The 24,224-nt window shown below is 54.7% G+C and overlaps 2 protein-coding genes across 4 annotated transcripts; one reads left to right on the forward strand and one right to left on the reverse strand.

Moving 5' to 3' along the window:
* Nucleotides 1–4,897: 4,897 nt before the first annotated feature.
* CD164L2 (CD164 molecule like 2) lies at nucleotides 4,898–9,359 on the reverse strand. Of its 3 annotated transcripts, XM_047790972.1 has the most exons (6): nucleotides 9,140–9,354; nucleotides 8,437–8,604; nucleotides 8,273–8,344; nucleotides 7,491–7,535; nucleotides 5,782–5,926; nucleotides 4,898–5,220 (listed from the first exon to the last, which is right to left on the reverse strand). In XM_047790972.1, exons 1-6 carry the CDS (start codon nucleotides 9,225–9,227, stop codon nucleotides 5,214–5,216), a joined length of 525 nt encoding a protein of 174 aa, XP_047646928.1. In that variant the 5' UTR covers nucleotides 9,228–9,354; the 3' UTR covers nucleotides 4,898–5,213. The 3 variants fall into 3 exon arrangements, with proteins under 3 accessions (XP_047646928.1, XP_047646930.1, XP_047646929.1); XM_047790974.1 differs by lacking the exon at nucleotides 8,273–8,344 and having other exon boundaries at nucleotides 9,140–9,359; XM_047790973.1 differs by lacking the exon at nucleotides 4,898–5,220 and having other exon boundaries at nucleotides 5,778–5,926; nucleotides 9,140–9,356.
* Nucleotides 9,360–16,199: 6,840 nt separating this feature from the next.
* GPR3 (G protein-coupled receptor 3) lies at nucleotides 16,200–19,337 on the forward strand. Its single transcript, XM_047790859.1, has 2 exons — nucleotides 16,200–16,315; nucleotides 17,331–19,337. Exon 2 carries the CDS (start codon nucleotides 17,336–17,338, stop codon nucleotides 18,326–18,328), a length of 993 nt encoding a protein of 330 aa, XP_047646815.1. The 5' UTR covers nucleotides 16,200–16,315; nucleotides 17,331–17,335; the 3' UTR covers nucleotides 18,329–19,337.
* Nucleotides 19,338–24,224: the final 4,887 nt, after the last annotated feature.

The following is a 24,224-nucleotide window of genomic DNA, read 5'->3' on the forward strand; positions in this document are numbered from 1 at the left end:
CGTTGCCGTGAGCTGTGGTGTGGGTCGCAGACACGGCTCAGATCCTGCGTTGCTGTGGCTGTGGTGTAGGCCAGTGGCTACAGCTTTGATTAGACCCCTAGCCTGAGAACCTCCATATGCCGTGGGAGCGGGCCTAGAAAAGGCAAAAAAAAAAAAAAATGGGAGAGGCGGGAGAGGGGTCCACAGGAGCCCTGTCCTGAGGGAGGAGGACAGTTTATAAGGGGGCCAGCTTGGCGGGAGGACAAGAAGCAAGAATTCTTCCCATTGTCCCTAACCAGGCTGGAACCAGCAGGAGGTGGGGGCATATCCTCCCTAAGGCCATTATCCCTGCCTGGTCCAACCAGGATGTGGTCCAGCTTCTGATCATGGCCTCCGGGGCTCTGCAGCCATCTCTTCAGACCTGTGGATTCACATAAGGTTTCCCACCTTTGAACCTTAGCTCATTCTGTGCCTTGCATCTCGAATCCTCCTCCTCATCTCTCCCTGTGAAGCTCTCCCTTCCATGAAGGCCGGGCCCTAATGCCACCTGCATTAGGAATCCTTCCCTGAGCTTTGTCACTAGTAGCAGGAACGACTACGCCTACCGTCTGCTGGGACTGCTGCAGCCTACGAGTTACCCTGGGTGTGGTTTGTACATGGCCTCTCATCCTCAGACAGCCCTGCTCATGGTCATTGTTATTGGCTGGTACAAAGCAGGTGCTCAATAAATGGTTGGAGTTCCCACTGTGGCTCAGTGGGTTTAGGTCACTGCCGAGGCACAGGTTCACACCTCAGCAGTGGGTTAAGGATTCCGCATTGCTGCAGCTGTAGTGTAGTTTGCCAATATGGCTCGGATTCAGTCCCTGGTCTGGGAACTTCTATATGGCATGGTTGTAGCCAAAAAAAAAAAAAAAATGTTGGTAAAATGAGTGAATATACCAGGAGAAGCAGATGCCCAGAGACAAGACATGATTTGTGTTTTCCCTGGCACTTATATGCCCAGAGCCACAGAGATTTTACCCAAGCCCATGCCTCCCATGCCCCCCATCAGGGAGAAGTGCCCATAGCAAGGTGACTTCATGCCCACCCTCAGGTCTACTGAGGAATTCCTGGCAGTGCCTCAAAAACAACTGCTAATATAGCCATGGAATGCGCAGATCATGCAGGGTAGGCATGGAGGCAGGGAGGCCAGTGAAGAGGCAGCAGTTTTTGTTCAGATGTGAGGGGTGAGGTCTGAGCTGGAGATGGACCTCTCCAGTGATAGAGGAGGAGAGGAAAGGCTCGATTCATTTGTTCTTTCATTCACTTGTTCAATCACGCATCCACCAACCCCCTCCCCCCGCCGAGGGCCTCCTCTGTAACAGTGCTCCTGCAGGTGGGGAAGGCCGAGGCTCGAGAGGGTGTCAGGAAAGGCGGAGGCCGAGTGGCTGGACAGGATGGATCCTGAGATGGAGGCCGAGACCCTGCAATTCCAGTTCTAGGCATCTGCTTTCCCCACACTCCCCCCCAGGTGTGCCAAGACCTGCAGACAAGCCCCTTTATCATGATGCTGCTTATGAAATACAAAGTGGAAATGACTCGACTGGACCTTGAGAGGATGCAGGCAAACAGATCATCACCATCTGGACAAGTCGCAGGGCAAATCTGATCTATAACAAAAGGGGCAAAGTTGCAGAACAATATGTAAAGCATGTTCCCACTTTGAATTTTAAAAAAGCTAAATAGGAGTTCTCTCATGGCTCAGTGGGTTAAGAACCTGCTGAGTATCCATGACGATGAGGGTTCGATCCCTGGCCTCGCTCAGTGGGTTAAGAATCTGGCATTGCCACAAGCTGTGGTGTAGACCTCAGATGCAGCTCAGATCTGGTGTTGCTGTGGCTGCGGCATAGGCCGGAAGCTGCAGCTCTGACTCGAACCCTAGCCTGGGAACTTCCATATACCACAGGTGCGGCCCTAAAAAGCAAAAACAAAAAAAATTTTTTTGACTAAAAAATTAAAAAAGCTAAATGTGTGTGTAGGTATGTATGATGTGAATTCATAGAAAAAAAGAACTGACACATCCTGGAGTTCCTGCTATGGTGCAAGTGGATCAGTGGTGTCTCTGCAGCACTGGGACACAGGTTTTATCCCCAGCCAGGCACAATGGGTTAAGGATCTGGCGTTGCCACAGCTGTAGCATAGGTTGCAACTGCAGCTCAGATCTGATCCCTGGCCTGGAAACTTCATATGCTGTGGGGCAGCCAAAAAAGAAAATTAGGAAAAAGAAAAAAAAAAAAAAGAACTGACACATCTAGTTATGTATAGTTATTTCTGGGGAGTGGGACCAGAGGGAGAATGATTCTCACTCTTTCTGTAAGCATCTGTGTACCCTTTTGCTCCTTACATTTATTACTTTTGAAAAAGAAAATATCCAGTAGTTCCTATCGTGGCACAGTGGAAATGAATCTGACGAGGAACCATGAGGTTTCGGGTTCGATCCCTACCCTCGCTCAGTGGGTTAAGGATCTGGTGTTGCTGTGGCTGTGGCGTAGGCCGGGAGTTGTACTTTCGATTAGACTCCTAGCCTGGGAACCTCCATATGCTGCGAGTGTGGCCCTAAAAAGGAAAAAGAAAATATCCAATAAAGACATTTCTTTTTCTTTCTTTCTTTTTTTTTTTTTTTTTTTTTTTTTTTGCTTTTTAGGGCCTCACCAGTGGCATATGGAAGTTTCCAGGCTAGGGGTGTAATCGAAGCTACAGCTGCCGGTCTACACCACAGCCACAAGCAATGCCAGATCCTTAATCCACTGAGCGAGGCCAGGGATCGAACCATCAACCTTATGGTTTCTAGTCAGATTCATTTCCTCTGCACCATGATGGGAACTCCACAATAAAGACATTTCTTTAACTGGGGGTAAAGCCACAAGGAGGTGGTGGCATTTCCCTCTTCAGCCCAGGAGAGAATAAGCATCAACCCTGCCAGGATTAAGTGCTGGGTGGAGAGGCCAGGGGAGGGTGACCCAGGCAGGAGAAACCGCATGTGCAGAGGCTTGGAGAAGAGAGAGCAAGAGGCAGGCTGGCTCATACAAGATGCAAGGAGCTGGAGGGGAGCCTGGAAGGGAGGCTGATTTCTAAGAGGAGGGGGTTTTGACAAAAGTGAGTTCGGAGAGGGAGAGACGAGGAGGTGGACTGTGTTTGGCATTGTCCGTTGTACTGTGATGTGCAGGCAGGTGAGTCCTCTGTGAGGTCAAGGAGTGGCTGGAGTGTCCTGTGGACGCTGAGGGCCCTCAAAGCCCTTCCAGCCGCAGCCAGAGCACCTGCAGGGAGGCTGGGCCTGGCAGAGGAAGCGATGCAGAAGGCTGACCGCAGGCCACGCAGCTGGATGTGTGCTGGATGGAGCAAGAGTGCCTGCTCTGGGCCATCCCCACATCCCACCGAGATGGACACAGCTGTTACCCCACTTTACAGATGAGGAAACTGAGGCCCAGAGCTATTGAAGAACTTGCTCCAGTTCACACAAAGCTGCCGGGTTCCACAGGCTGAACTTTTGCCCACGACTCTCTATTGCCACTCAGCTTCTAGGACAATCATGGGACTAAATCAGAGACTGATGTCAGACCCTCAGCTCCATCCACACCTGTTTTCCAGCAAGTGCCCCATGGGTGGGAGATGTTATTACTCAGGGAATGGGCTCAGGAATGGGAGGCAGAGGTGGGCATGGGTGGGACTTTCCAGGAGGGCCTGCGTGAGGAAGGCCAGAAGCACAGAAATGGCTGTGGAGGGTTCCAGGGGCATCTCCCCTTGGCACTGGGGCAGAGACCTAACTTTAGGAGCCAAAGGGGCCTGGCGATGCCTCTGCAGAGGAGTCCTGGAGTTCAGCTTATTCTGGAGTCAGAAAAACTTGGATTCAAATCCTAGCTCTGCCCCCTTTCCCCTCTGAGATCTTGAGCAAATGTGTGGTGGAAGAGGGGATTAAACACATACAACAAATTTTTTTAAATTTTATATATACACACATGTATATATACACACGTATATATACGTGATATACGTGTATATATACACATGCATATATATATATATTTTTGGCCATGCCTGGAAAGTTCCTGGGCCAGGGACTGAACTCATGCCACAGCAGTAACATCAGATCCTTAAGTGCTGGGCCTCAAAGGAACTCCAAATAAAAAAATTTTATCATTTATTTATTTATTTTTGGCTGCCCCGTGGCATATGGAGTTCCCGGGCCAGCAATCAGATCTGAGCCGCAATTGTGACCTATGCCACAGACACAGCAACACCAGATTCTTAACCCACTGTGCTGGGCCGGGGATTGCACCTATGCCCCAGGGTTGCAGAGACGCCTCCGACCCTGTTGCACCGCAGCGGTAAATCTCAAATAAAGATATTTTTAAAAGGAGTTCCACTGTGGCATAGTGGGTTAAAGATCTGCTATTGTCACTGCAGTGGCTCAGGATCCTGCTGTGGCCTGGTACAATCCCTGGCCAGAACCTTCCACATGCCCTGGATGCAGTCAAAAAATATATATATTTTAAAAGGTGACAGGAGTTCCCGTTGTGGCTCAGTGGTTAGCAAAACTGACTAGGAACCATGAGGTTGCAGGTTCGATCTCTGGCCTTGCTCAATGGGTTAAGGATCTGGAATTGCCATGAGCTGTGGTGTAGGTTGCAGACATGGCTCGGATCCCATGTTGCTGTGGCTCTGGCATAGGCTGGCAGCTACAGCTCCGATTCAACCCCTAGCCTGGAAACCTCCATATGCCATGGGTGCGGCTCTAAAAACACAAAAGACAAAATAAAATAAACAAAAATAAAAGGTGACAGTAACTGTTCAAGGCTGAATTTCCCTTAAGGAGCAGACAGCAGTCATACACCCACCCCAACCAATCCACATACAAGCCAAGACATGGGACATAAAGCACAGTGCTGGAAAGAGCTCCTTTATTTGAGGGCAGTGTCCAGGCCAGGTTGATGGGAAGAGGCAACCCCAGACCTAGTGCCAGGCAGGGGGCCGCAGGGATGATGGATGAGAAAGAGGTGGTTGAAGGATGCTCTCATCTGCAGGAACCAGGCCCAGGACAGGAGGGGATGTCAGCTATTGGGCACTGAGCCTGCTCGGTGCCCACAGGGCCCAAAATTCGGTGGCCAAAGTTTGTCCCCCCCAGTGCCCACAAGGGGGCTGAGAGGGCAGCCTCTTCATCCTCTTCCCCCTGAGTGTGGAATCCAGGCCTGAGGGGGTCAGATTCTGCAGAGGCCAGACAGAGACAGCACTCAGGGAGGCAGCCCCACCCCAGCGGGGCCAAGGACCCCCGCCCCCAGAGAGCAGGCAGTGGCCGGAAGAGCAACCACTTTAATGAAGGCTGCAGTGATCTGCTCCACAGCACACATGGGGCCACAGCACACGGGGGCCTCAGAGCAGCTCCCCTTCTCAGAGGAAAACCAAACCGCACACTCAGCCCAGGCTCCTGGCCGCGGCTGCAGAGCTGCAGGCCGAAGGCTGCCTGGGCGGTCACCTACTGGTTCTCTTCCCTGCTGGCAGCATGAGGGGACAAAAACACGTGGGCTCAGCTGGGCTCTCAGACACGGGGTCCGGGCTGAGTCCAGCTCCCGCCAACACCCAGCAGAGAGCAGCCCACAACTGGAGGAGCGAGAAGCAGTGCGGCTCACACGGGGGAGGCTGGAAGCCAGTCATTGCCCTTGAGGCTGCCCCATTGAGAAGAGAGTGCACCAGCAGCGCTAATGGGGACCTGAGGGCCAAGTGTGGGGTGCGGGCAGGGAGCTGTGACCAGGCTGGCTAGGTACTCACAGTGTCTGATAGGTGCTGTCCTTGGCCTTGAGGAAGCGCAAGGCAAAGAAGGCCACCGTCTGCAGGCTCAGCACCAGCACAACGCCACCGATGAAGCTGGCCCCATCAAAGCCAGGGCTGTGGTCCTCAGGGCCCGGGGGGCTCTCTGTAGGGTGGACGTCACAGCAGGCCCCTGTGGACCAGGATCCCAGCCCCACCCACCCTGATACCTGGCACAGGTCACCTGGAGGCCCCAGTCCTCACTATGGGAGCCTTGAAGAGCAGGCTCAGAAGTTCAACCCAGATCCTGCGAGCAGTTGGGAAGTACTTGGCAGGAGGGACAGGGCCTCGGCTCCAGTCCTGGCTCTGCTCCTGAGTTGCCCTGTGGCTTGATGCCCCTCACCCCCTCTCTAGGCCTTCTGAGTGCAGGGACCAGATGGTGACTGAGCTTCCTGTCAGCCTCCCTCTCTCACAGTGACCCCACAGGGTGAAGAGGGACCCGGGACATGCATCCACACTCGCTTCAGTTCAGAGTCCCTTTCAGTCTTGGGTCTTGGGGTTCAAAGCCATCCTTGCCAAGCCTGCTGACCTCCAGGCCCTGAAGGGCAGTGGGAACCAAGGGGTATGGACTCCTAAGACCAGAGACCCTGGAGTCACCCAGGGCAGTGCTGGAGCCCTTACTTAGAGAGGGAAGGCACAGAAGAAGTAGAGGTCCATACCCTCCCAAGCGAATAAATGAAGACTAAGTGATGCATGTCAGAGTGCCAGGCCTGTCCAGGTCACCTCACCATTAGGGCAGAGCCAGACTCACAGAGCACCCTCTGACCCTTTCCCCTGGTCCTGCCTTTAGACACACAGTTGCCAAGACATCTGGGTGGCTCCCAGCTGCACCATGTTAGCCATCAACTCCCACCAGGGATTCGATTTCAGGCCCTGGGCAAGGTGCCCAGGGCAGGGCAGGGCTGGTGGTGAAAGATTTTTCCAGGGCAGTGAAAAGGGCCCAGCTGGGAGCTGGGTCCCCCTCCCAGAGGGTGTAGCTGGTGGAAGGGGGTCTGAGAACAGGAAGGACAAAGAGGGGGGTGGGGGGGAGTCCCAGCTGCAGCTCAGGGAGCCCCAGAGAAGGACACGGGGGAAAGAGGAGCAGAAGAGGGAAGAAATGAGCTACAGAGGACTGATCTGGGGCTCAAGCCGGAGGGAGCTGAGCCATCAATAATTTAGCCAAAGAGATCACGTTTCTGGCTTTAATTAACTAAGAGCCTCTTCAGCCGTCCCTGCCAAGCCCGCTGACCTCCAGGCCCTGAGGGGCAGTGGGCACCAAAGGGTGGGGTTCTGGCCTCTCGTCTGCTGGGCACCTGCTTTATGACCCTCTCCGGGCCTGGAGGGTGCAGTTGGTAGTCACTGAGGGCATCTCCTTGGCAACCTGAACCACATACCCTCAGCACCAATCAGGTCCTTGGGGGATCCTCCTGAGTTCTCAGAACCAGTGTTGGAGGAAGGGAGGGGGACTGTCACTTCTTGATCACCTTCTATGCATCAGAAAATGGACTAGGAGGGTGCTGTAGCCCCTCTCATAAAACGGCAACTGGGTGAGGTTTTATCCAGCCCATTATACAGATATGGGAACAGGCTCAGGGAAAGGTTGCAGGGTTGAGATCACAGAGCACGTCAGCGCCCTAGCCCAGCTCTTTCCCTGCACCCCTAGCCCTCTCATTCCCCGAGAGAGTACCCACCTGTTGTGACTGTCTTCGGTTCATTGGTGGGGTGGTGATGCACAGCTGAAGAGACAGAGATCCATAATAAACCAGTTTGCCCCGCCCCCATTCTGTGACTCCCATCAAGACCCCAGCCCAGGCTAACACTTGACTTCTGACTCACACCAGACCCTCTGTCCCATGTCCAGGTCTACCCAACATACCTTCCATCTCTAAGTGTCATCTCTGATGCCACCTCCTCCAGGAAGCCCTCCCCCCCCGCCGCGCCCCACCTTCCCTTCTGAACTTCTAAAGTCCTCACTGAGGTATAAAATAGAAGAGATAGGAGTTCCCATCATGGCACAGAGGAAACGAATCCGACTAGAACCATGAGGTTGCGGGTTCGATCCCTGGCCTTGCTCAGTGGGTTGAGTCTGGCATTGCCGTGAGCTGTGATGTAGGTCACAGATGTGGCTCGGATCTGGCATTGCTGGTGTAGGCCAGCAATTGTAGCTCTGATTCGACTCCTAGCCCGGGAACCTTCATATGCCGTGGGTATGGCTCAAAAAAAAGAGCTAGCTTCCCCATGCCCTCCACATGCTTGTTCTGGATCCTCTGGCTGCCCCAGTTTACAGAAGAGGAAGCAGGCCAGAGAGAGTAAGGGACTTCTCAGCAAGCTAAAGGCAGAACTGAAACTGGACCCAGGTGTTCATGGGCACTGTCTCCTTGAGAGAGGCTGATTCCATATCAAAGGCAGCCTCTGGCTGGGGACATCTCAGCCCCTTCCCTCCAGCTTGCTTAGGCTGGAGGGAGCCTGTTACCTGGACAAGACTCCGAGCGGTTGTAGACCGAGCAACCTTCCTTGACCACCTCAGCTTGGGCCACACAGCGTCCTGGTAGGAGAAGGTGTGGTGAAGAGGTTTGGGGAGCTGGGCCAGGGCCTTGGTGTTCAGAACTAGGGGCGCTAAACTTGGGAAGAGCCTACCTGGCTCCTCCAGCCGACACTGCTCCCACACGCAGCCAGAGAGGTTGTGTGCTCTGTTGCCCTCCACACAATGCTCACAGAGCTTCAGCTGTTTGCAGGTCCCTCGGACAGCTGGCCAGATGTTCATGCGGAGCAGGGCTCCCCGCCCAAAACCTCGAGCTCCTTTACCTAGAAGTGGGGGTGGGGTGGGGTTTGCAACACTTGGAGCCCAAGCTACCCCACTTGGTGGTGGTGCACAGCTAAAGAGACAGGGGATCCATAATAAACCAGTCTGCCCTCGGCCCCACAACTCCCATTAAGACCCCAGCCCAGGCTTATAGCTGGCCCCCTTCGCCACTATGGTGGGTCTCACTGCTCTGCACACACACTCACCTGGATTCCCTAAGCCCAGCTACACACCTGGAGTTTCCACAAACATACACTAACACACACCTAGAACCTCCCTGACATCTACCTAGCGCCCCCTCCCTTTGCATACATAGGGAGCAGGTGTATGCGAAGATACCCCTGGGGCCACCTCCCCTCCATACACCTGAGGCTGCCTCACAGCTGGAGCCCATATAGACACCTACAGCTGAAGTCCCCTCTACCCACTTCAGGAGCCCTGCACCCATCTGGAATATCACCTCCCATTCCCCCCACCTCCCCAAGCCCAGACTGCTCTTGGCAGGTGGCTGGGTGATTGGTAAAGGGCACGCGTTACCCGCCACAGCGAGCTGGGCACACAGGAGGAGGTAACAGCAGCCGCCACAGAGTGCAGCCCGTAAGGCGCGGGGTCCAGGCGCGGCCATGGGCGCGGGGCGGCGGGCCCTGGGGGTCGGCGGAGAGCTGGAGCGGCGCGTCCCTTCTGGACTTGGCTCCGCCGGGGTGTGAAGAGCGAGACCCAGGCAACCCGGGCAAGGCCACGTGGGCGTGGCCCGGGCGGGGCGGAGCTACTGGCGCCGCCAGGTGGGCCGGGGCTGGGCGGTCTGGGGCGGGACTCGGACTAAAGGGGGCGGGGTCCAGGACCAGCCGCCGGCCGGGTCCCTGGAGGTTCCTACCCGCCGCTTTGCGAAAACTTATCCCTACTTCGCAGGTGAGCAAACCGAGGATCAGGAAAGGTGAGAGACTCGTCGGAGGTCACAGAGTTAGTGGCAAAATCTGAATTTAGGCGAGATCACTTTCCTGACTTCAGAGCTCTTGTCGCGTGGGTCCTCCAACCAGGCCCCAGACGGCCAGGACTAGTCCCTAGGCTCTGGCTTCACCCCTGGGACCCTCCTCTCTTTGGTCCCTAAACCCACCTTGTCTGCCTCCGACCTACCCCACCCACTGGCCAAGTCAGCGGTTTCATTGATACTGGGACAAGTGGGCCTTACCGCAGTCTCCGCTTCTGCCTCCTCTAGTTCTTCCTCCTCTGCAGCCGCTTCTCAGGTTCCTTAGCAGACACCTCCTCTCCCTCTCCCCGCCATCCCCCATTCTCCCCTTGCCCCTCCCGTCCCCTGTCCTCTTCCCCCTCTCCATTTCTCCTTTTCCTCCTTCCTGCTCTTCATTGCTGGTGCCAGTTCAGTCCTGAGCCCTATTCCACCTCTCCTGGGGTCATTCCTCTAATAACACAGAGTTAACAACTATTGAACACTTACCACTAGAGGAATGTGCTAATGGAATGTACATTCTATTAAGCAGTTTTTTCTTGCAGCCTCTCTCTCTCTCTCTTTTTTTTTTTTTTTTTTTGTCTTTTTAGGGCCATACCCATGGCAGCATATGGAGATTTCCAGGCTAGGGGTGGGATTGGAGCTGTAGCTGCTGGCCACAGCCACAGCCACAGCCACGGCATCACCAGATCCAAGCCGCCTCTGCGACCTATATCACGGCTCACAGCTACACTGTATTCATTAACCTACTGAATGATGCCAGGGATCGAACCTGCATCCTCATGGATACTAGTCAGATTCTTAACCCACTGAGCCATGACAGGGACTCCTTGCAGCTTCTCATCTAATGTCCATGACTACCCTCTAAGCATGGGTTTTGTTATCCCCGATTTGCCAGCCTCTAGTCAGACCACCTACTCAGGGGCACAGTTGTAACAAGGGGGACCTGGATTCGAACCCAGGATCTGGTGAGGCCAGAGGCTACTCTCCCCTCTGCTGTGCCTCCTGAGGGTCTTCTACTTCCTGGGTACCTCCACCTAAGTGTTCCTCAGGCCCCTGAAATTTCCTGGTCCCTCTTCCCCACTCATGGGCCCCCTCATCCCCCTGGCACCTGATTGGAAACCATGGTCTCATCCTCCCCGCCCCCCCCGACCAAATCTCACAGATTCTGCCTTTACAAATCTCTCAGGTCCTCTTCCCCATCTTCCCTTTGCTGGCCTCGCACTGCCTCTCAGCCTCCAACCACTCCCTGAGCTGGGCCCTCACCGTGCAGGGCTGTCCTGAAAACATGGATGTGACCAGGCAACAATTTTTCAACTCAGCTTGGCCTCCACAACCCTTTGATTCCTGGCTCTAGAAGTCTCTACAGCATACCATGAGTGCAGCCTTAAGAAAAGAAAAGAAAAGAAAAGAAAAGAAAAGAAAAGAAAAGAAAAGGAAAGAAAAGAAAAGGAAAGAAAAGAAAAGAAAAGAAAAAAGAAAAGAAAAGAAAATGTTGGAGTTCTCATTGTGGCACAGCAGGAAAAAATCCAACTAGGAACCATGAGGTTTCGGATTCGATCCCTGGCCTCACTCAGTGGGTTAAGGATCCAGTGTTGCCATGAACTTTTCCTCCTAACAATTTGCACTTGCTGTGCCCTCTTCTAGAAACTCTTCTCTCTTCAACTGACTCATTCCTTGAGCTCCCTACTTACAACATGTCTCCTGGTTATCCTATACTACGATGCCTCCTTTTTCCCCTCCAGAACATGTATCCACTGTAGAATGAATTACTCATTTATTTCCTAGGCTATCAGTAAGTTCCATGAAGGCAGGAACCATGTTTATCTTCATCTGCACCTCACCCCTACACACATAAACACTAAGTAGGTGCTTATTAAATAACCACACTGGACCATGTCGTGACTGTATGCGTTTGCCTGTCCCACTGGTCTGGTCTTTAAGACCCTCAAGAGCTCCTTACTCAATATCGTATCAGGGAGTTCCCATCGTGGTGCGGCGGAAACGAATCCAACTAGGAACCATGAGGTTGTGGGTTCAATACCTGGCCTCGCTCAGTGGGTTAAGGATCCGGTGTGGCCATGAGCTGTGGTGTAGGTCGCAGATGCGGCTCGGATCCCGCATTACTGTGGCTGTGGTTTAGGCCTGCAGCTACAGCTCTGATTAGACCCCTAGCTTTGGAACCTTCATATGCTGCAGGTGGGGCCTTAAAAAAACAAAACAAAACAAAACAAAATATCGTATCAAATATTTGTTTATACAGAGTTCCCTGGTGGTCTAGTGGTTAAGGATCTGGTCTTGTCACTGTGGTGGCTTAGGTTTGATCCCTGGCCTGAGAACTTCCACGTGCCAGGGGTATGGCCAAAAAAATACTCATTTGTAGATATTCAGTCTCCCCATCAAAATGGATGCTCCATGAAGGCAGAGATTTTGTTCATTGCTATACCCCCTGTGCCTAGAACCGTGCCTGGCAAATAGCATATGCTCAATAAATATTTATGGAATATTGAAAATACAGGGATATGGCCAGATCGTCTTTCTGTTTATAACACCCTCTCAAACCCAAGCTCAGGGGTCAGTGAATATTAACTGAATGCATGAATGGGTCTGTGCTAAGAATATGTGCACTGCCAATGCCCAGACTCTTGCGACTTGGACAAGGAGCTTGTGTGGATATTATCTGTGCCTCTCTCACACACACCTCCCTTCAGAGCTTTGGCACACAGGATTCCCAGCAAGGGTGAAGAGAAGAGGGAAGGAAGTCTTACCTGGAAGTCAGTGCTCACAGCCATCTGGTGGTCACCTGGGGAACTGCATGTATGTTCAACCCTGGTCAAACTTCACTCTCAGCCCCCTCCGGGGAGACGGTGACATCTAGGCTAGAATGGAAGGCACACTGGATTTGGTTACAGATAGACTGGCTTCAGATTCCAGCTCTGGAGCTAGAGCTCAGTGGTAGAGCATTGATGCAGATCCCAGCTCCGCCATTTTCTGTGCGATTCGGGGAGAGCCCTTTGGCTTCTCTGGGCTTCGCCTATGCAATGAGGATGCATGTGTGTTGTAAGCGCTGGGCTCTGGTCTGGCACCTGGAAGGTGGGAAGGACTGCAGGGGGGTGTCGGTGAAGGGACAGAATCAAGGAGGTAGGACAGAGAGCATGAAGAGGAGGGAAGAGGAAGGGCTGCCCCTTCCTCTAGACAGATCTTGGGGAAAGAGAGATGCACGTGGCAGTGACGGCCTCAGCTGTCCTGCTGACATGGGGCAGTTTTGGAGCATGAGAGGGTGCATTCACTTGAGTCTCTGGAGTTTCTCACGGTTAGAAATATCACTATACGCTTTTCCTCCCCGGCTGCCCGAGGATCGCCTCCATCACGAAGGACACCCTAACTCTCTGGATCAGGAAGTTCTGGCCAAGCAACGATTTCAGTGGAAACATGATCACTCATGTTCCTCACCCTGGAAGGGCAACAGTACACAAGACAGAAATTGGGGGGGAAACTAGCCAAAACATACAAGACGACACCAGATGTCTTATTTATTTATTTATCCTTTTACCATTTCTTGGGCCACTCCCGCGGCATATGGAGGTTACCAGGCTAGGGGTTGAATCAGAGCTGAAGCTACCAGCCTACACCAGAGCCACAGCAACGGCGGGATCTGAGCCGTGTCTGCAACCTACACCACAGCTCATGGCAACGCCAGATCCTCAACCCACTGAGCAAGGCCAGGGACCGAACCCACCACCTCATGGTTCCTAGTCGGATTCATTAGCCACTGAGCCACGACGGAAACTCCAATGTCGTCTTTATATTTGGAGACAGAACCCATTCTGGTGGTGACAAGACAACTGGCTTGGGCATGATTTAAGATTTCTTGGATTATTTATGCAAAGGAAAATAAACCAACACAGCCTTGCAAGACATGGTCTGTCTGAGAAGGAAAAGAACTCAAGGAAAAGAGCATATGGGATACAGAACAGAATGGAGGAGGTCCACAGAGGCCAGTGTTGGTGATGGCAAAGGTAAGGAGTTGGAGTTCCCGCTGTGACCCAGTGGGTTAAGGACCTGGCATTGTCTCTGCAGTGGCTGGGGTCACTGCTGAGGCGCAGGTTTAATCCCTGGCCCAGGAACTTCCATATGCCATGGGAATGGCTGGAAAAAAAAGAAAAAGAAAGAAAGAAAGAAATAAAAGAAAAGAAAGAAAAGGAGTAAAGGTTCTACAGTGATTTTGTCTGTGGTGATTTTGCAGATTTTTCACGAGAAGACTTATACACTATGAAGAAAAAAAGATCACTGCCACTCAGAACAGCAAGACCACTGCCACTCAGAACAGCAGCTAGTCTCTCATACACCCTTTCATGGCAGCCTCCCAGCAACCTTCACGCTTCTCTGAGAGCAGCTGGACAGCTGTTGGGAACTCAGCTGTGATGGGGGAGAAAGTGGATACCTGGGTCCTGGGCTGCTGATGCCCTGGTGTTCTTGGCTAGCAACCTCCTTGGTACCCTGCGTATTACTACTCTCTCTGTGTTTTCTTTCTTTCTCTAGGCTGCTGTTTACTTTTTCTTTTTTTAGGGCCATACCCGTGGCATATGGCGATTCCCAGGCTAGGGGTCAAATCAGAGCTGTAGCTGCTGGCCTCCGCCACAACCACAGCAATGCCAGATCCAAGCCGCATCTGCAACCTACACCACAGCTCACGGCAACTCCAGATCCTTAACCCCTGGATCCTTAACCCACTGAGCCAGGGATCGAACCCGCAACCTCAGAGTTACTAGTCAGATTTGTTTCTGCTGCACCACGACAGGAACTCCTAGGCTGCTCCTCACTCTCCGCTCCTTCCCCTGGGTGATGTCATCTACCCCTAGAACCTCTGTCACTACCTGCACAACTATGCCTCCCAGGTGTCATCCTCCTGCCAAATCCACCGGGGCCAACACAGCTGGTGCTGATGATGTGCCACCCCCTACCCCACGACAGTCCCATGAAGTAAATACTAACAGTGTCTCTAGCTTATAGATGAGAAAACAGGCACAAAGAACTTGAGATACAAATCCAAAGGCACGCAGCCAGGAAATGGAGGAAGTGGGATTTGAATCCAGTCTACACTCCTGACCACATCCACCTGAGAAATACCCCAAACTCGCCACATCCAACCTGAAGTGCAGCCCCGACCGTCTCCTCTCCCCATGTTCCCTGGCACCAGCCCCTCACCTCCTTCCCCTTGCCCCCCACTGACAGTTGGAACTGCAGGCTTTCTGTGTTGTGGGGGAGAAGTTGCTGGGGCCTGGAATCTGGGCCCCTCTGGTTTCCTCAAGCCCTAACCTAGTCCCTGCCCGCCCCCCACCCCCATCCCACAGGCCCGGCCCGGTAGATTCCCATGAAGATCAAAGCTAGAGACAGAGGGAGGAGAAGCAGCCAGTTCCCCTCCCCCAGAACTGGCTGTATCTGTCACATCTGAAGAAGTCAGCTGAGAGGTTCCCTGGGAACCGGCAAGGTTGGGGAAGAGGGAGCTCCTTTTCCACGTCCAGCCCTGCCAGGGTGCCCAAGATGGGAGGTTGAGAGGTGCCTGCCCTGGGGACTGAGCTGCCAGGTTTTCTGCTTCCAAGTTCTTCCCGGCTCCCCCACTCCTGCTGCTTCGGGGAAGTGCCCCCACCACCGCTACCCTGCTGGCTTTCCAGATCCTTGAATAAATAATTCAGGTTTTGAAATCTTGCCAGGCCCACCCCTCCTGTGCTCTGAGGGCGCTATTGGGCTGACATGATTGACGTCAGCCAGCTCCTTATGCCAGGCCCAGCATCATGAGGGCCTGCCCTGGCAGCAACTTACCTGCCTGGTCACTGTCAGTCCAGATCCTCTACCCTGTCCCATTCACTCTGGGGCCCACTCACCACCAGCACCTGGTATCTTCATTCCAGGACCCTACAACCTTCATCACAGCCTTGTCGCTTAAGCACTTGGGAAAGGGTCACAGTGACCTGAAGTCCTGTCACCTGATAATCCCTCTTCTCTTTCCCCTGCCTCTAGAGGCCTCTGCCACCCTGGGAGCCCTGTACCCCATCATGCCACAGAGTCACCCTGACATGGCTCTGGTTGCCTTGGGAGCTTCCCGCTTTACCTCATCATCACCCAAGATCCTGTCACCATGCTCTTACCGTCACTGCCACCCACCTCCTTGCTCCCCCGTGCTCCTGTCACTGTCACCTCAGGGCCCTATCATCTTGGCAACCCTGCGTCATCTTCACCTGGGACGCCGGTTCAGCCTCATCACTTGATCCCCGTCACCTGAATTCCGTCCGCCTGTCTCTGCCACCCGAGGGTCCCATCACCCGGCAGCCTATCCAGGTACCCCTTCCACTTCCCTTACACATCCCCCGCAGCCTCCCTGGGATTTCAAGGCTCTCCAACCAGCGCCCCGAAACCCCCGGCCGTAGAGGGCGTCACGTCAAGGACAGCCCAGGCCGACTCAGGAGGGGGCGGGGCCGCGGCCACGGTCGCTTTTTATGAATGGGGGAGCTGGAGGCACGAGGCCTCATTACTATGCCTAGCGGCGCGCGTTGCGCCCCAGCGCAAAGCACCCATTGGCCAGTGATGTCGCTGACGTCACCGAACCGGTGGCCGGGGGCGGGGCGGGGCGGGGTGACTCACGCCGCTTCTCCCGCGGCCGCGGGGGCTTCTCGGGGTCCACGCACACCCTGCGCAGCCTGGACCCGAGCGGAGCCTCCCCGCGGCCCGGCCGCGCCCGGTCCTGAGAGGTGAGTAGCGGGCCCCGCCGCGGCCACCAGGCTGCCGGGAGGGCACACAAGATGCAGGGGCTCTGGGCAGGCGGTAAGGCTCCCAGCAGTTGACCGGGGTCGGAGTTCGAGTCTGAGAACCCAGAGTCTGGGCTACCAGGAGGGGACCCAGTGTCTGGGTGCTGAGAGCCGTCCATTGGGTGACCCGGCGAGAGGTGAGCACTCCTGCAAGGACCTGAGGCCCTGAAGGGACTGATGGTCATTTGAGGTTGGGCGGGCAGGAGGCGTCTGGGGCAAAGACCCAGGCGTCCGAGCAGGAAAAGGTGTCCGACTTAGGGATCCAGACATCCGGGCAGGAGGCGGAGTCAGGCCAAAGATCCAGGTGTCAGGGCAGGAGGGATCTGACTCAGGGATCCAGGCTTCCAGCAGCGGGTGACTGTTCCAAAGACTCGGAGGCTCAGGCAGAAAGAGGGGTCTAGCTGGGGACAGAAGTCTGGGCGGCTGAGTGTTGGGGGGCTGACTTCCCAGGTGTTTGTTACCCCAGGAGTGCAGGGTGGGGGCTGGCGGGAGTTCACGAGCATTCTCTGGGGGCGGAGTCTGGGGTTGGCTCAATCGAGAATCGTGAGGGGTCTAAGCCTCCGAAAGGGAGCGTCATCCTCTCTAGTGGGGAGGGAGGAGAGCTGCCCTCAGCTGTTTTTCCCTCCCCCAGCTCTGGGCCTTTCCCGGCTTCTCCTGGATCCTACCACTTAGTAGTCCTTCATCTTGTCCTCCTCTGGTTACACACGTGGGAAAAAGAGGCCTGCAGGACTCTGGGGAGTTGGAAGGGAGAGTGAAGGGACTCAGGACAGGGATCTTCAGGAAAAGAGACCCCTGTTCTCCTGGGGGCGTGGGAGAGGCCAAAGTGCTCCAGGGCATGAGTTGGGGGGACAAGTCATTGGGACCCGCCAGGTCTCCTGAGGAGAGGCTCCTGCTTTTTCCAGACCCCTCCACACAGCACCCAGCCCTACCAGCGTCTCACAGGGCCTTTCTCCTGCAGGTACCATGATGTGGGGTGCAGGCAGCCCCCTAGCCTGGCTCTCTGCTGGCCCGGGCAACGTGAACATGAGCAGCATCGGCTCAACAGAGGGCCCCACAGACCCAGACGTACCACTGCCCTCACCTAGGGCCTGGGATGTAGTGCTGTGCATCTCAGGCACCCTTGTGTCCTGTGAGAACGCGCTGGTGGTGGCCATCATTGTGGGCACTCCCGCCTTCCGTGCCCCCATGTTCCTGCTAGTGGGCAGCCTGGCTGTGGCAGACCTGCTGGCAGGCCTGGGCCTGGTCATGCACTTTGCTGCTGTCTTCTGCATTGGCTCGGCCGAGATGAGCCTGGTGCTGGTTGGCCTGATGGCGATGGCCTTTACTGCCAGCATCGGCAGCCTACTGGCCATCACTGTTGATCGCTACCTTTCCCTGTACAATGCCCTCACCTACTACTCAGAGACCACAGTGACTCGGACCTATGTGATGCTGGCCCTAGTGTGGGGGGGCGCACTGGGCCTGGGGCTGCTGCCTGTGCTGGCCTGGAACTGCCTGGATGCCCCGGCCACATGTGGTGTGGTATATCCACTCTCCAAGAACCATCTGGTGGTCCTGGCCGTTGCCTTCTTCATGGTGTTTGGCATCATGCTGCAGCTCTACGCCCAGATCTGTCGCATCGTCTGCCGCCATGCCCAGCAGATTGCCCTCCAGCGGCACCTGCTGCCTGCCTCCCACTACGTGGCCACCCGTAAGGGCATCGCCACCCTGGCCGTGGTGCTTGGCGCCTTTGCCGCCTGCTGGCTGCCCTTCACCGTCTACTGCCTATTGGGTGATGCCCAGTCCCCGCCCCTCTACACTTATCTCACCCTGCTCCCTGCTACCTACAACTCCATGATCAACCCCATTATCTACGCCTTCCGCAACCAGGACGTGCAGAAGGTGCTGTGGGCTGTCTGCTGCTGCTGTTCCTCTTCCAAGATTCCCTTCCGATCCCGTTCTCCCAGTGACGTCTAGTTGCATCCTGGCGACCCTTCAGTCCTGATCATTACAGAATTACAGAATGTTAGGTCCTCCGGGGCTTTGATGCAAATCCCCAGCTCCACACCCCAAGACCCAGCTGGTTCTGGAGTTCTAGGACGTTGGGTGTTTCACAGGATTCTGTTCAGATCCCTGCAGGGCCCAGCCAGCTCCATGGTTCTAGCATGTTCAGGGGATCAGGGTTCCACTCAGAAATGTCCCACAGCCCAGCTAGCTGGGAGTTCCAGTATGCTGCTGGGTGTTTTACAGTGCCATTCCAAGTCCCTGATCTTCTGCCTCCCTTGACCTTGACCATGTCGCTTTTGAGTTTCTGATCTAAAGAGTCAGAGAGGTTTGTTCCTCCGTTGCCTAGATAAGAGAAAGCTATATCTGTATATATGTGCACATACGAAGAGAGTATCTATTATTTATTTATTTATGAATTTATTTATGGGTGTTAAGGGGAAAAAGAGGCCCATACCTTGAAATCCAGGCCATACTAGGGTACTCCCAGTCCCCAACACTCCCATTTCTGACCTCAGTTCCTAGACAGGGAAAAGGGAAAGAGAAACCACGTATTTTGTTATTATTTTTGCTTATTTTCTATCGAAGAGATCATAGAACCAGAGCCTTCTCCCCCGGCCCGCCCCCCTCGGGTTGGAAGGGGGAACACACCAGCCTCTGGTTTTTTATTTTTTTAAGAAGCCATCACCTGAGAAACCGAGAATTCCTCTGCGCTGGGGGCCGGCTGTCCTCTGGTGGCCGTTTGGGGGAATTGCAGCCTGGCCCAGCTGCCGGAACCAGGCCAAGCAACCCCAACTCCGCTCCAGCCTGGTGTCTAGCGCCACAGCCAGAGCCTGGGGGTCAGGCCTCACCCTGCGGTGCCCTAGAGGAGGCAGGGTGTGTGCCAACACCTGACCCCTCTGCCAACTGGGATATGGCCCCCAGTGTATTCCCTATTCCTGTCCCTGACCCAACCCTCAATAAAAAACGATTTTGTGATAAATACGTTTGTCTCTGTGTGTAGAGGGCGTGGAGTGGAGCCTGATGGGGGACAGCCTGGAATGGGGTGGATTAGGCCAGGTCTGGGGACCTGTGGGGAATCCGGGGAGCTGGAGAGCTGGAGACCCAGGTGGAATGTTACTGGTAGGTGACACCTCCCACCACCCCCAGGAGGCCAATCTAATTGGGTCTCTCTGCTCAGACCCAGGTACCACCAGGCAAGAACCCCCACCTCCCCTTAGGGACAGGAACCCATGGTTTTGACTCTTTGGGCCGGGGATGCCCACATCCTGTCCACGTTAGCTTTAGTTCGGGGCTTTGGCATGAAGTACACTCTCAAAGCATGTAGGTGTTCTTAACAACAGCAGCCCCTTCCAGTCGTGAGTGTCTCCTGTGTGCCAGGCACTGTGCTAGGTATCCGACGTCTGTTACCTCACTAACGCCTAATGAGCAGCCCATGGCACAGGTAATATCTTTTGTTTTTCTTTTTATGGTTGCACCTGCAGCACATGGAAGTTCCCAGACTAGGGGCCCAATTGGAGCTGCATCTGCTGGCCCACGCCACAGCCATAGCAACACTGGATCCAAGCCGCATCTGCGACCTATGCCACAGCTTGCAGCAATGCTGGATCCTTAACCCACTGAGTGGGGTGAGGGATCGGACCTGCATCCTCATTGACACCATGCTGGGTTCTTCACCTGCTGAGCCCCAGTGGGAACTCCAGGCACAGGTTTTATCTTCTCCACTTTACAGATGAGGAAGAGGCCAAAGGAGGTTCAGTGTCCAGCTAGGAAATGGTAGAGCCAGGATTCAAACCGGGAACCTCTGTTTCCAGAACCAATACACTGTCTACTGGCCAATGGCCACTCATCTCCTTCCTTCCTAAGCCTTGGCATTAGGACATTCTAGACCCTTGTTTATGTTGGGGTTAATTCTCAGAGCCAGCAGCCACATCTTGGGAGGTGGTTGGATGGGGTCTGCTTATTCATGAGCTGGAAGAGCTTTTTTCCTTTTTCTTTCTTTCTTTCTTTCTTTTTTTTTTTTTTTTGTCTCTTCTTTGGTCTTTTCAGGGCCGCACCTGCAGCATACGGAGGTTCCCAGGCTAGGGGTCTAAGTGGAGCTGCAGCTGCCGGCCTACACCACAGCCACAGCAACGCCAGATCCAAGCTGCATCTGCCACCCACACCGCAGCTCACGGCAATGCCAGATCTTAACCTATTGAGCGAGGCCAGGAATCGAACCTGCAACCACATGGTTCCTAGTCAGATTCGTTTCCACTGCACCATGACGGGAACTCCTGGAAGAGCTTTTTTTCTACCCAAAGGTGAGTAATGGTAAGTATGCGTCTGTGCCTTTGTGTGCATTTGAGAAGGTAAGCGTGCAGGACTTTGAATTTGGGGATATATGCACCCAGAAAGTATGTGTTCACCAGGCAAGGGCAGGAGCGGATTTGGGGTGTGGCTAGAAAGGAAGCTTTGACTATTCAAGCCCCCCATCTTCCCAGGTGGGCAAAGCCTGGAGGTGGGGCCCTCAGGGCACCTCCATTGTGCAGATGGGGAGACTGAGGCCCAGAGAACAGCCATTTTCTCCAAGTCACACAGCTATGCCAGACTAGGGTTCAGGTCTTTCTCCATTTCCCTGGTCAGAGATCTTTTTTTTTTCTTTCTTTCCTTTTTTTGGGGGGCAGGGTGTCCGCCGGAGCCGTATGAGTTCCTGGTTCAGGGATCAGATCCAAGCCACAATTGTGACTTATGGCATAGCTGCAGCAACACCGGATCCTTAACCCACTGCACCAGGCTGGGGATCAAACCTGTGTCCCAGCACTCCCATGACGCTGCCGATCCCATTGCACCACAGCGGGAGCTCCACGACAGAGACCTTTTGCCTGGTGTTCAAGACTCCTCCCCACCAAGGGGAGTGGTCATGCCAACAAAGGCTGGGGCAGAGCTGGTGTGGGCAGGCCTGGGCTGAGCTACACACAGCTCCAATGCAGGCACAAAGTTGGGAGCCCCTTCCCCCAGGTCGGGTCGAGCCTTATCTTCTCTCCCTACCTTCCAAGAAGGTCCCTGGGAAAAGACCCCCCCACTCAGCCAGCACCTCCCTCATAGCAGACATTCCACATACCATTACCATGGCCCCCTGGGTGGGATCATTGCTCTCCCCATTTTACAGAAGGGAAAGTTGAGGCTCTGGGAATAATAGACATTCGCTGCTGTCCTGGTGGGCCGCTTAAATTCTACCCAGGGGGAGACAGTAATAGAGAGAGAAGTAAAAATAAGGTTATGTCAGCGAGTGAGAAGTCCTCAGACAAATCAAGAGGTGGCATGCGGAGGGCGTGTGATCTTTAAATGAGCCCAAAAAGGCCTTACTGCAGGTGGCATTTGATTTGCCTCAGGCCACAAGTAAGTAGTAGAGCTGAGATTTGAACCCAGGTTCATCTGACTGTTTCTTTCCTGGGTGAGGAATGGGTTTCAGGAGCAGCTCAGAAACAGCAAACAAGGGTGCCAGGCAAGCAGCCCTGCCCCTGGGGGCGGGCAGAATTTGAGGGTCTCTAGGCTACCCCTAGACCTTTGAGAGGGGCAGTGTAATGTCCTTGCTGCCTCTGCCACCCTCCCAGGGGACCCTGGCCCAGGTCGAAGGAGAGGGGCGGGGGGTCTCTCCCAGCCTGGTGGCCTTGGCCCTTTGCTTCTCTGTCCTAGCTCCCGGGTCCCGGGTCCAGCAGGGCCTAACGCTTGCCAGCCTCGTGTCTGCGAGGGCCTGTGAGGTCTCTCATGCTGCAGGTCCTCCTCCTCTGTCTGTGTGACTGTGGTTGTGGGGCTCTGAGGCATTTCTGGGAGCCTGCCTCTCTGGTCTCCGCCTTGGATCCTGGGCCCCCTCCCCCGAGGGTGTCTGAATCTGCCCGGGTTTGAGCCTGTGCTCGTGGTGGGGCTGGCTGGCTTCTCCCTCCTCCTGGGATTCTGCAGATGGAGCTCAAGTTCTCCCTGCACCCCCCGCCCCGTATTTCCTCCAGGAAGTCTCCTCGGCTAAGCCCTCCTGTGGCTGTGAAATGTGCTTTGTACAACATACCTTGCTACTGCTCCTTAGTAAATATTTAGAGAGACGTCTTGCCTTCCTCATCAGAATGGGGGTCCCTGAAGGCTGCGTTCTTCCTTGGGCTGAGAGAAGGGACACGTCCGCTCCCTCAAGCAGAAACCTTCTATGTCTCATTCAGCCTCAGACTCATCTGGTGCTCAGCCTGGGGCTGCTCAGAACCACATGCCTGTGTGCACACGTGCGTGCGTGCATGCTTGCGTGTGTCTGTGTGTGTTTGGAGGGTGGGGGGCCAAGCTTTCCAGCCTTTCTGCCTTTGCCAGTTGTCCAACCCCACGCCTGACCCCACCCAGTTACAGAGGCCCGGGAGGGTGAGCTGGGCAGTGGGGGGCTCCATGACTTGGGAGAGCCAAGGGCTGGGGCCAGAGCCCTGCCTTCCTGCTGGGGATGGCCTTGGAGTGGGGGTGGGGCCCATTGTTCGTCCCCTTAGTTCCAGGTCCTGTGTGGGGGAGGGGGCCAGCCCCTGCCGGGGCCATGACCGCCTCTCCTTGCAATAAGTGAGGAGACAGCAGCTATTAATATAAGATGAGTTCACGGGCTCACAGCTTCTGCAGGCTGGAAAACAGGCTCCCGGGGCCGGGGGCTGCGGCAAGTCTCGTCTGTCAGATTCTCTCCTGGAGCCTGGAGCCTGCCAGCCCCCCATCCCCCAGCTCCCTACATGCTGAGACCTGTGTGCATAAGCAGGTGCACACGGGCACCCATGTGAGGGTTCAGAGAACACACACACAGGCACACACATCCAGACGTGCATGTATATCTGGGTGTATCTGCACTTCGGTCCACCTGTGCACAGCTCCCTATCATAGCACAGGTACGTAGACCAACTTCACATGCAAAGCTTTGCGTGTAGAAGCACGCACTTAAATGTATGCACATGCCCTTGCACACACATTTATACACACAGACACACATTTACCCTTGTGTATACATGTCTGCACACAGGTCCAGACATGCATGCATACCCAGATGCATCTGCACACCACTGCACACCCACATATATACAGACACAAAACTGCACATGTGCATACAGAGAGGGTCCGCTGTCATTTGCATACAGGACCACATTCGAGGACTTGAGTGCAGGTACATGTCCTTCTGCACACAATGTACACACACACACAGGCTCCTCACTGTCAGTGCTCAGCAATCATGAATTCACAGGCAGACCCGTGGTTTCTAGCGCCATCCGGCTGGCTCAGCCTCCCCTCCCCCAGCCTCGTGACAGGCAGCTCATGCTCCTGCCAGTCCCAATGCCTGCCTTTGGCTTCCCGCCCCCCCAGGGGGTCCCCAGATCCCTGATTAACCCCCTCGCTAATTGGCCACCAGCCCCTTGACTTTGCTGCAGGCCTTCTCAGGAGCTGGGAGCGAGAGGCTGCAAATTGGCCAAGCAGGATGGGTCTGGGGAATAGCGTGAGAGGCGGGGTGGGGGTGCTGTGAGCTCAGTGCCTGGCTAGATCCAGGCAGGGCACCCCCTATACCAGGGCTGGGGGGACACTGGCATCGTATTCTCCTGGGAGGGGACTCCCAAGATTCATGTGCATCCAGTCACCTAAGCCTTCCCCACACACCCTTCAACACACACTTACCAGTCGTGTGTGTGGGTGGACATGCTCCACCCCACTTCCTCACACAAATGGATGTGAACATTTGCACATACCCAAGGACACTCGTGAACAAACCCAGTACGCATACAAGCAAAATCTTACATGTCCATAAATTCACCTGCCAGATATGCAGAGACGATGCAGAGACGATTTACATAGGCACGTCCAAGCACACTTCACCTAAACACACAAATGC

The sequence above is a fragment of the Phacochoerus africanus genome, chromosome 8 (assembly GCF_016906955.1).
Source record: "Phacochoerus africanus isolate WHEZ1 chromosome 8, ROS_Pafr_v1, whole genome shotgun sequence".
Taxonomy (NCBI): Eukaryota; Metazoa; Chordata; class Mammalia; order Artiodactyla; family Suidae; genus Phacochoerus; species Phacochoerus africanus.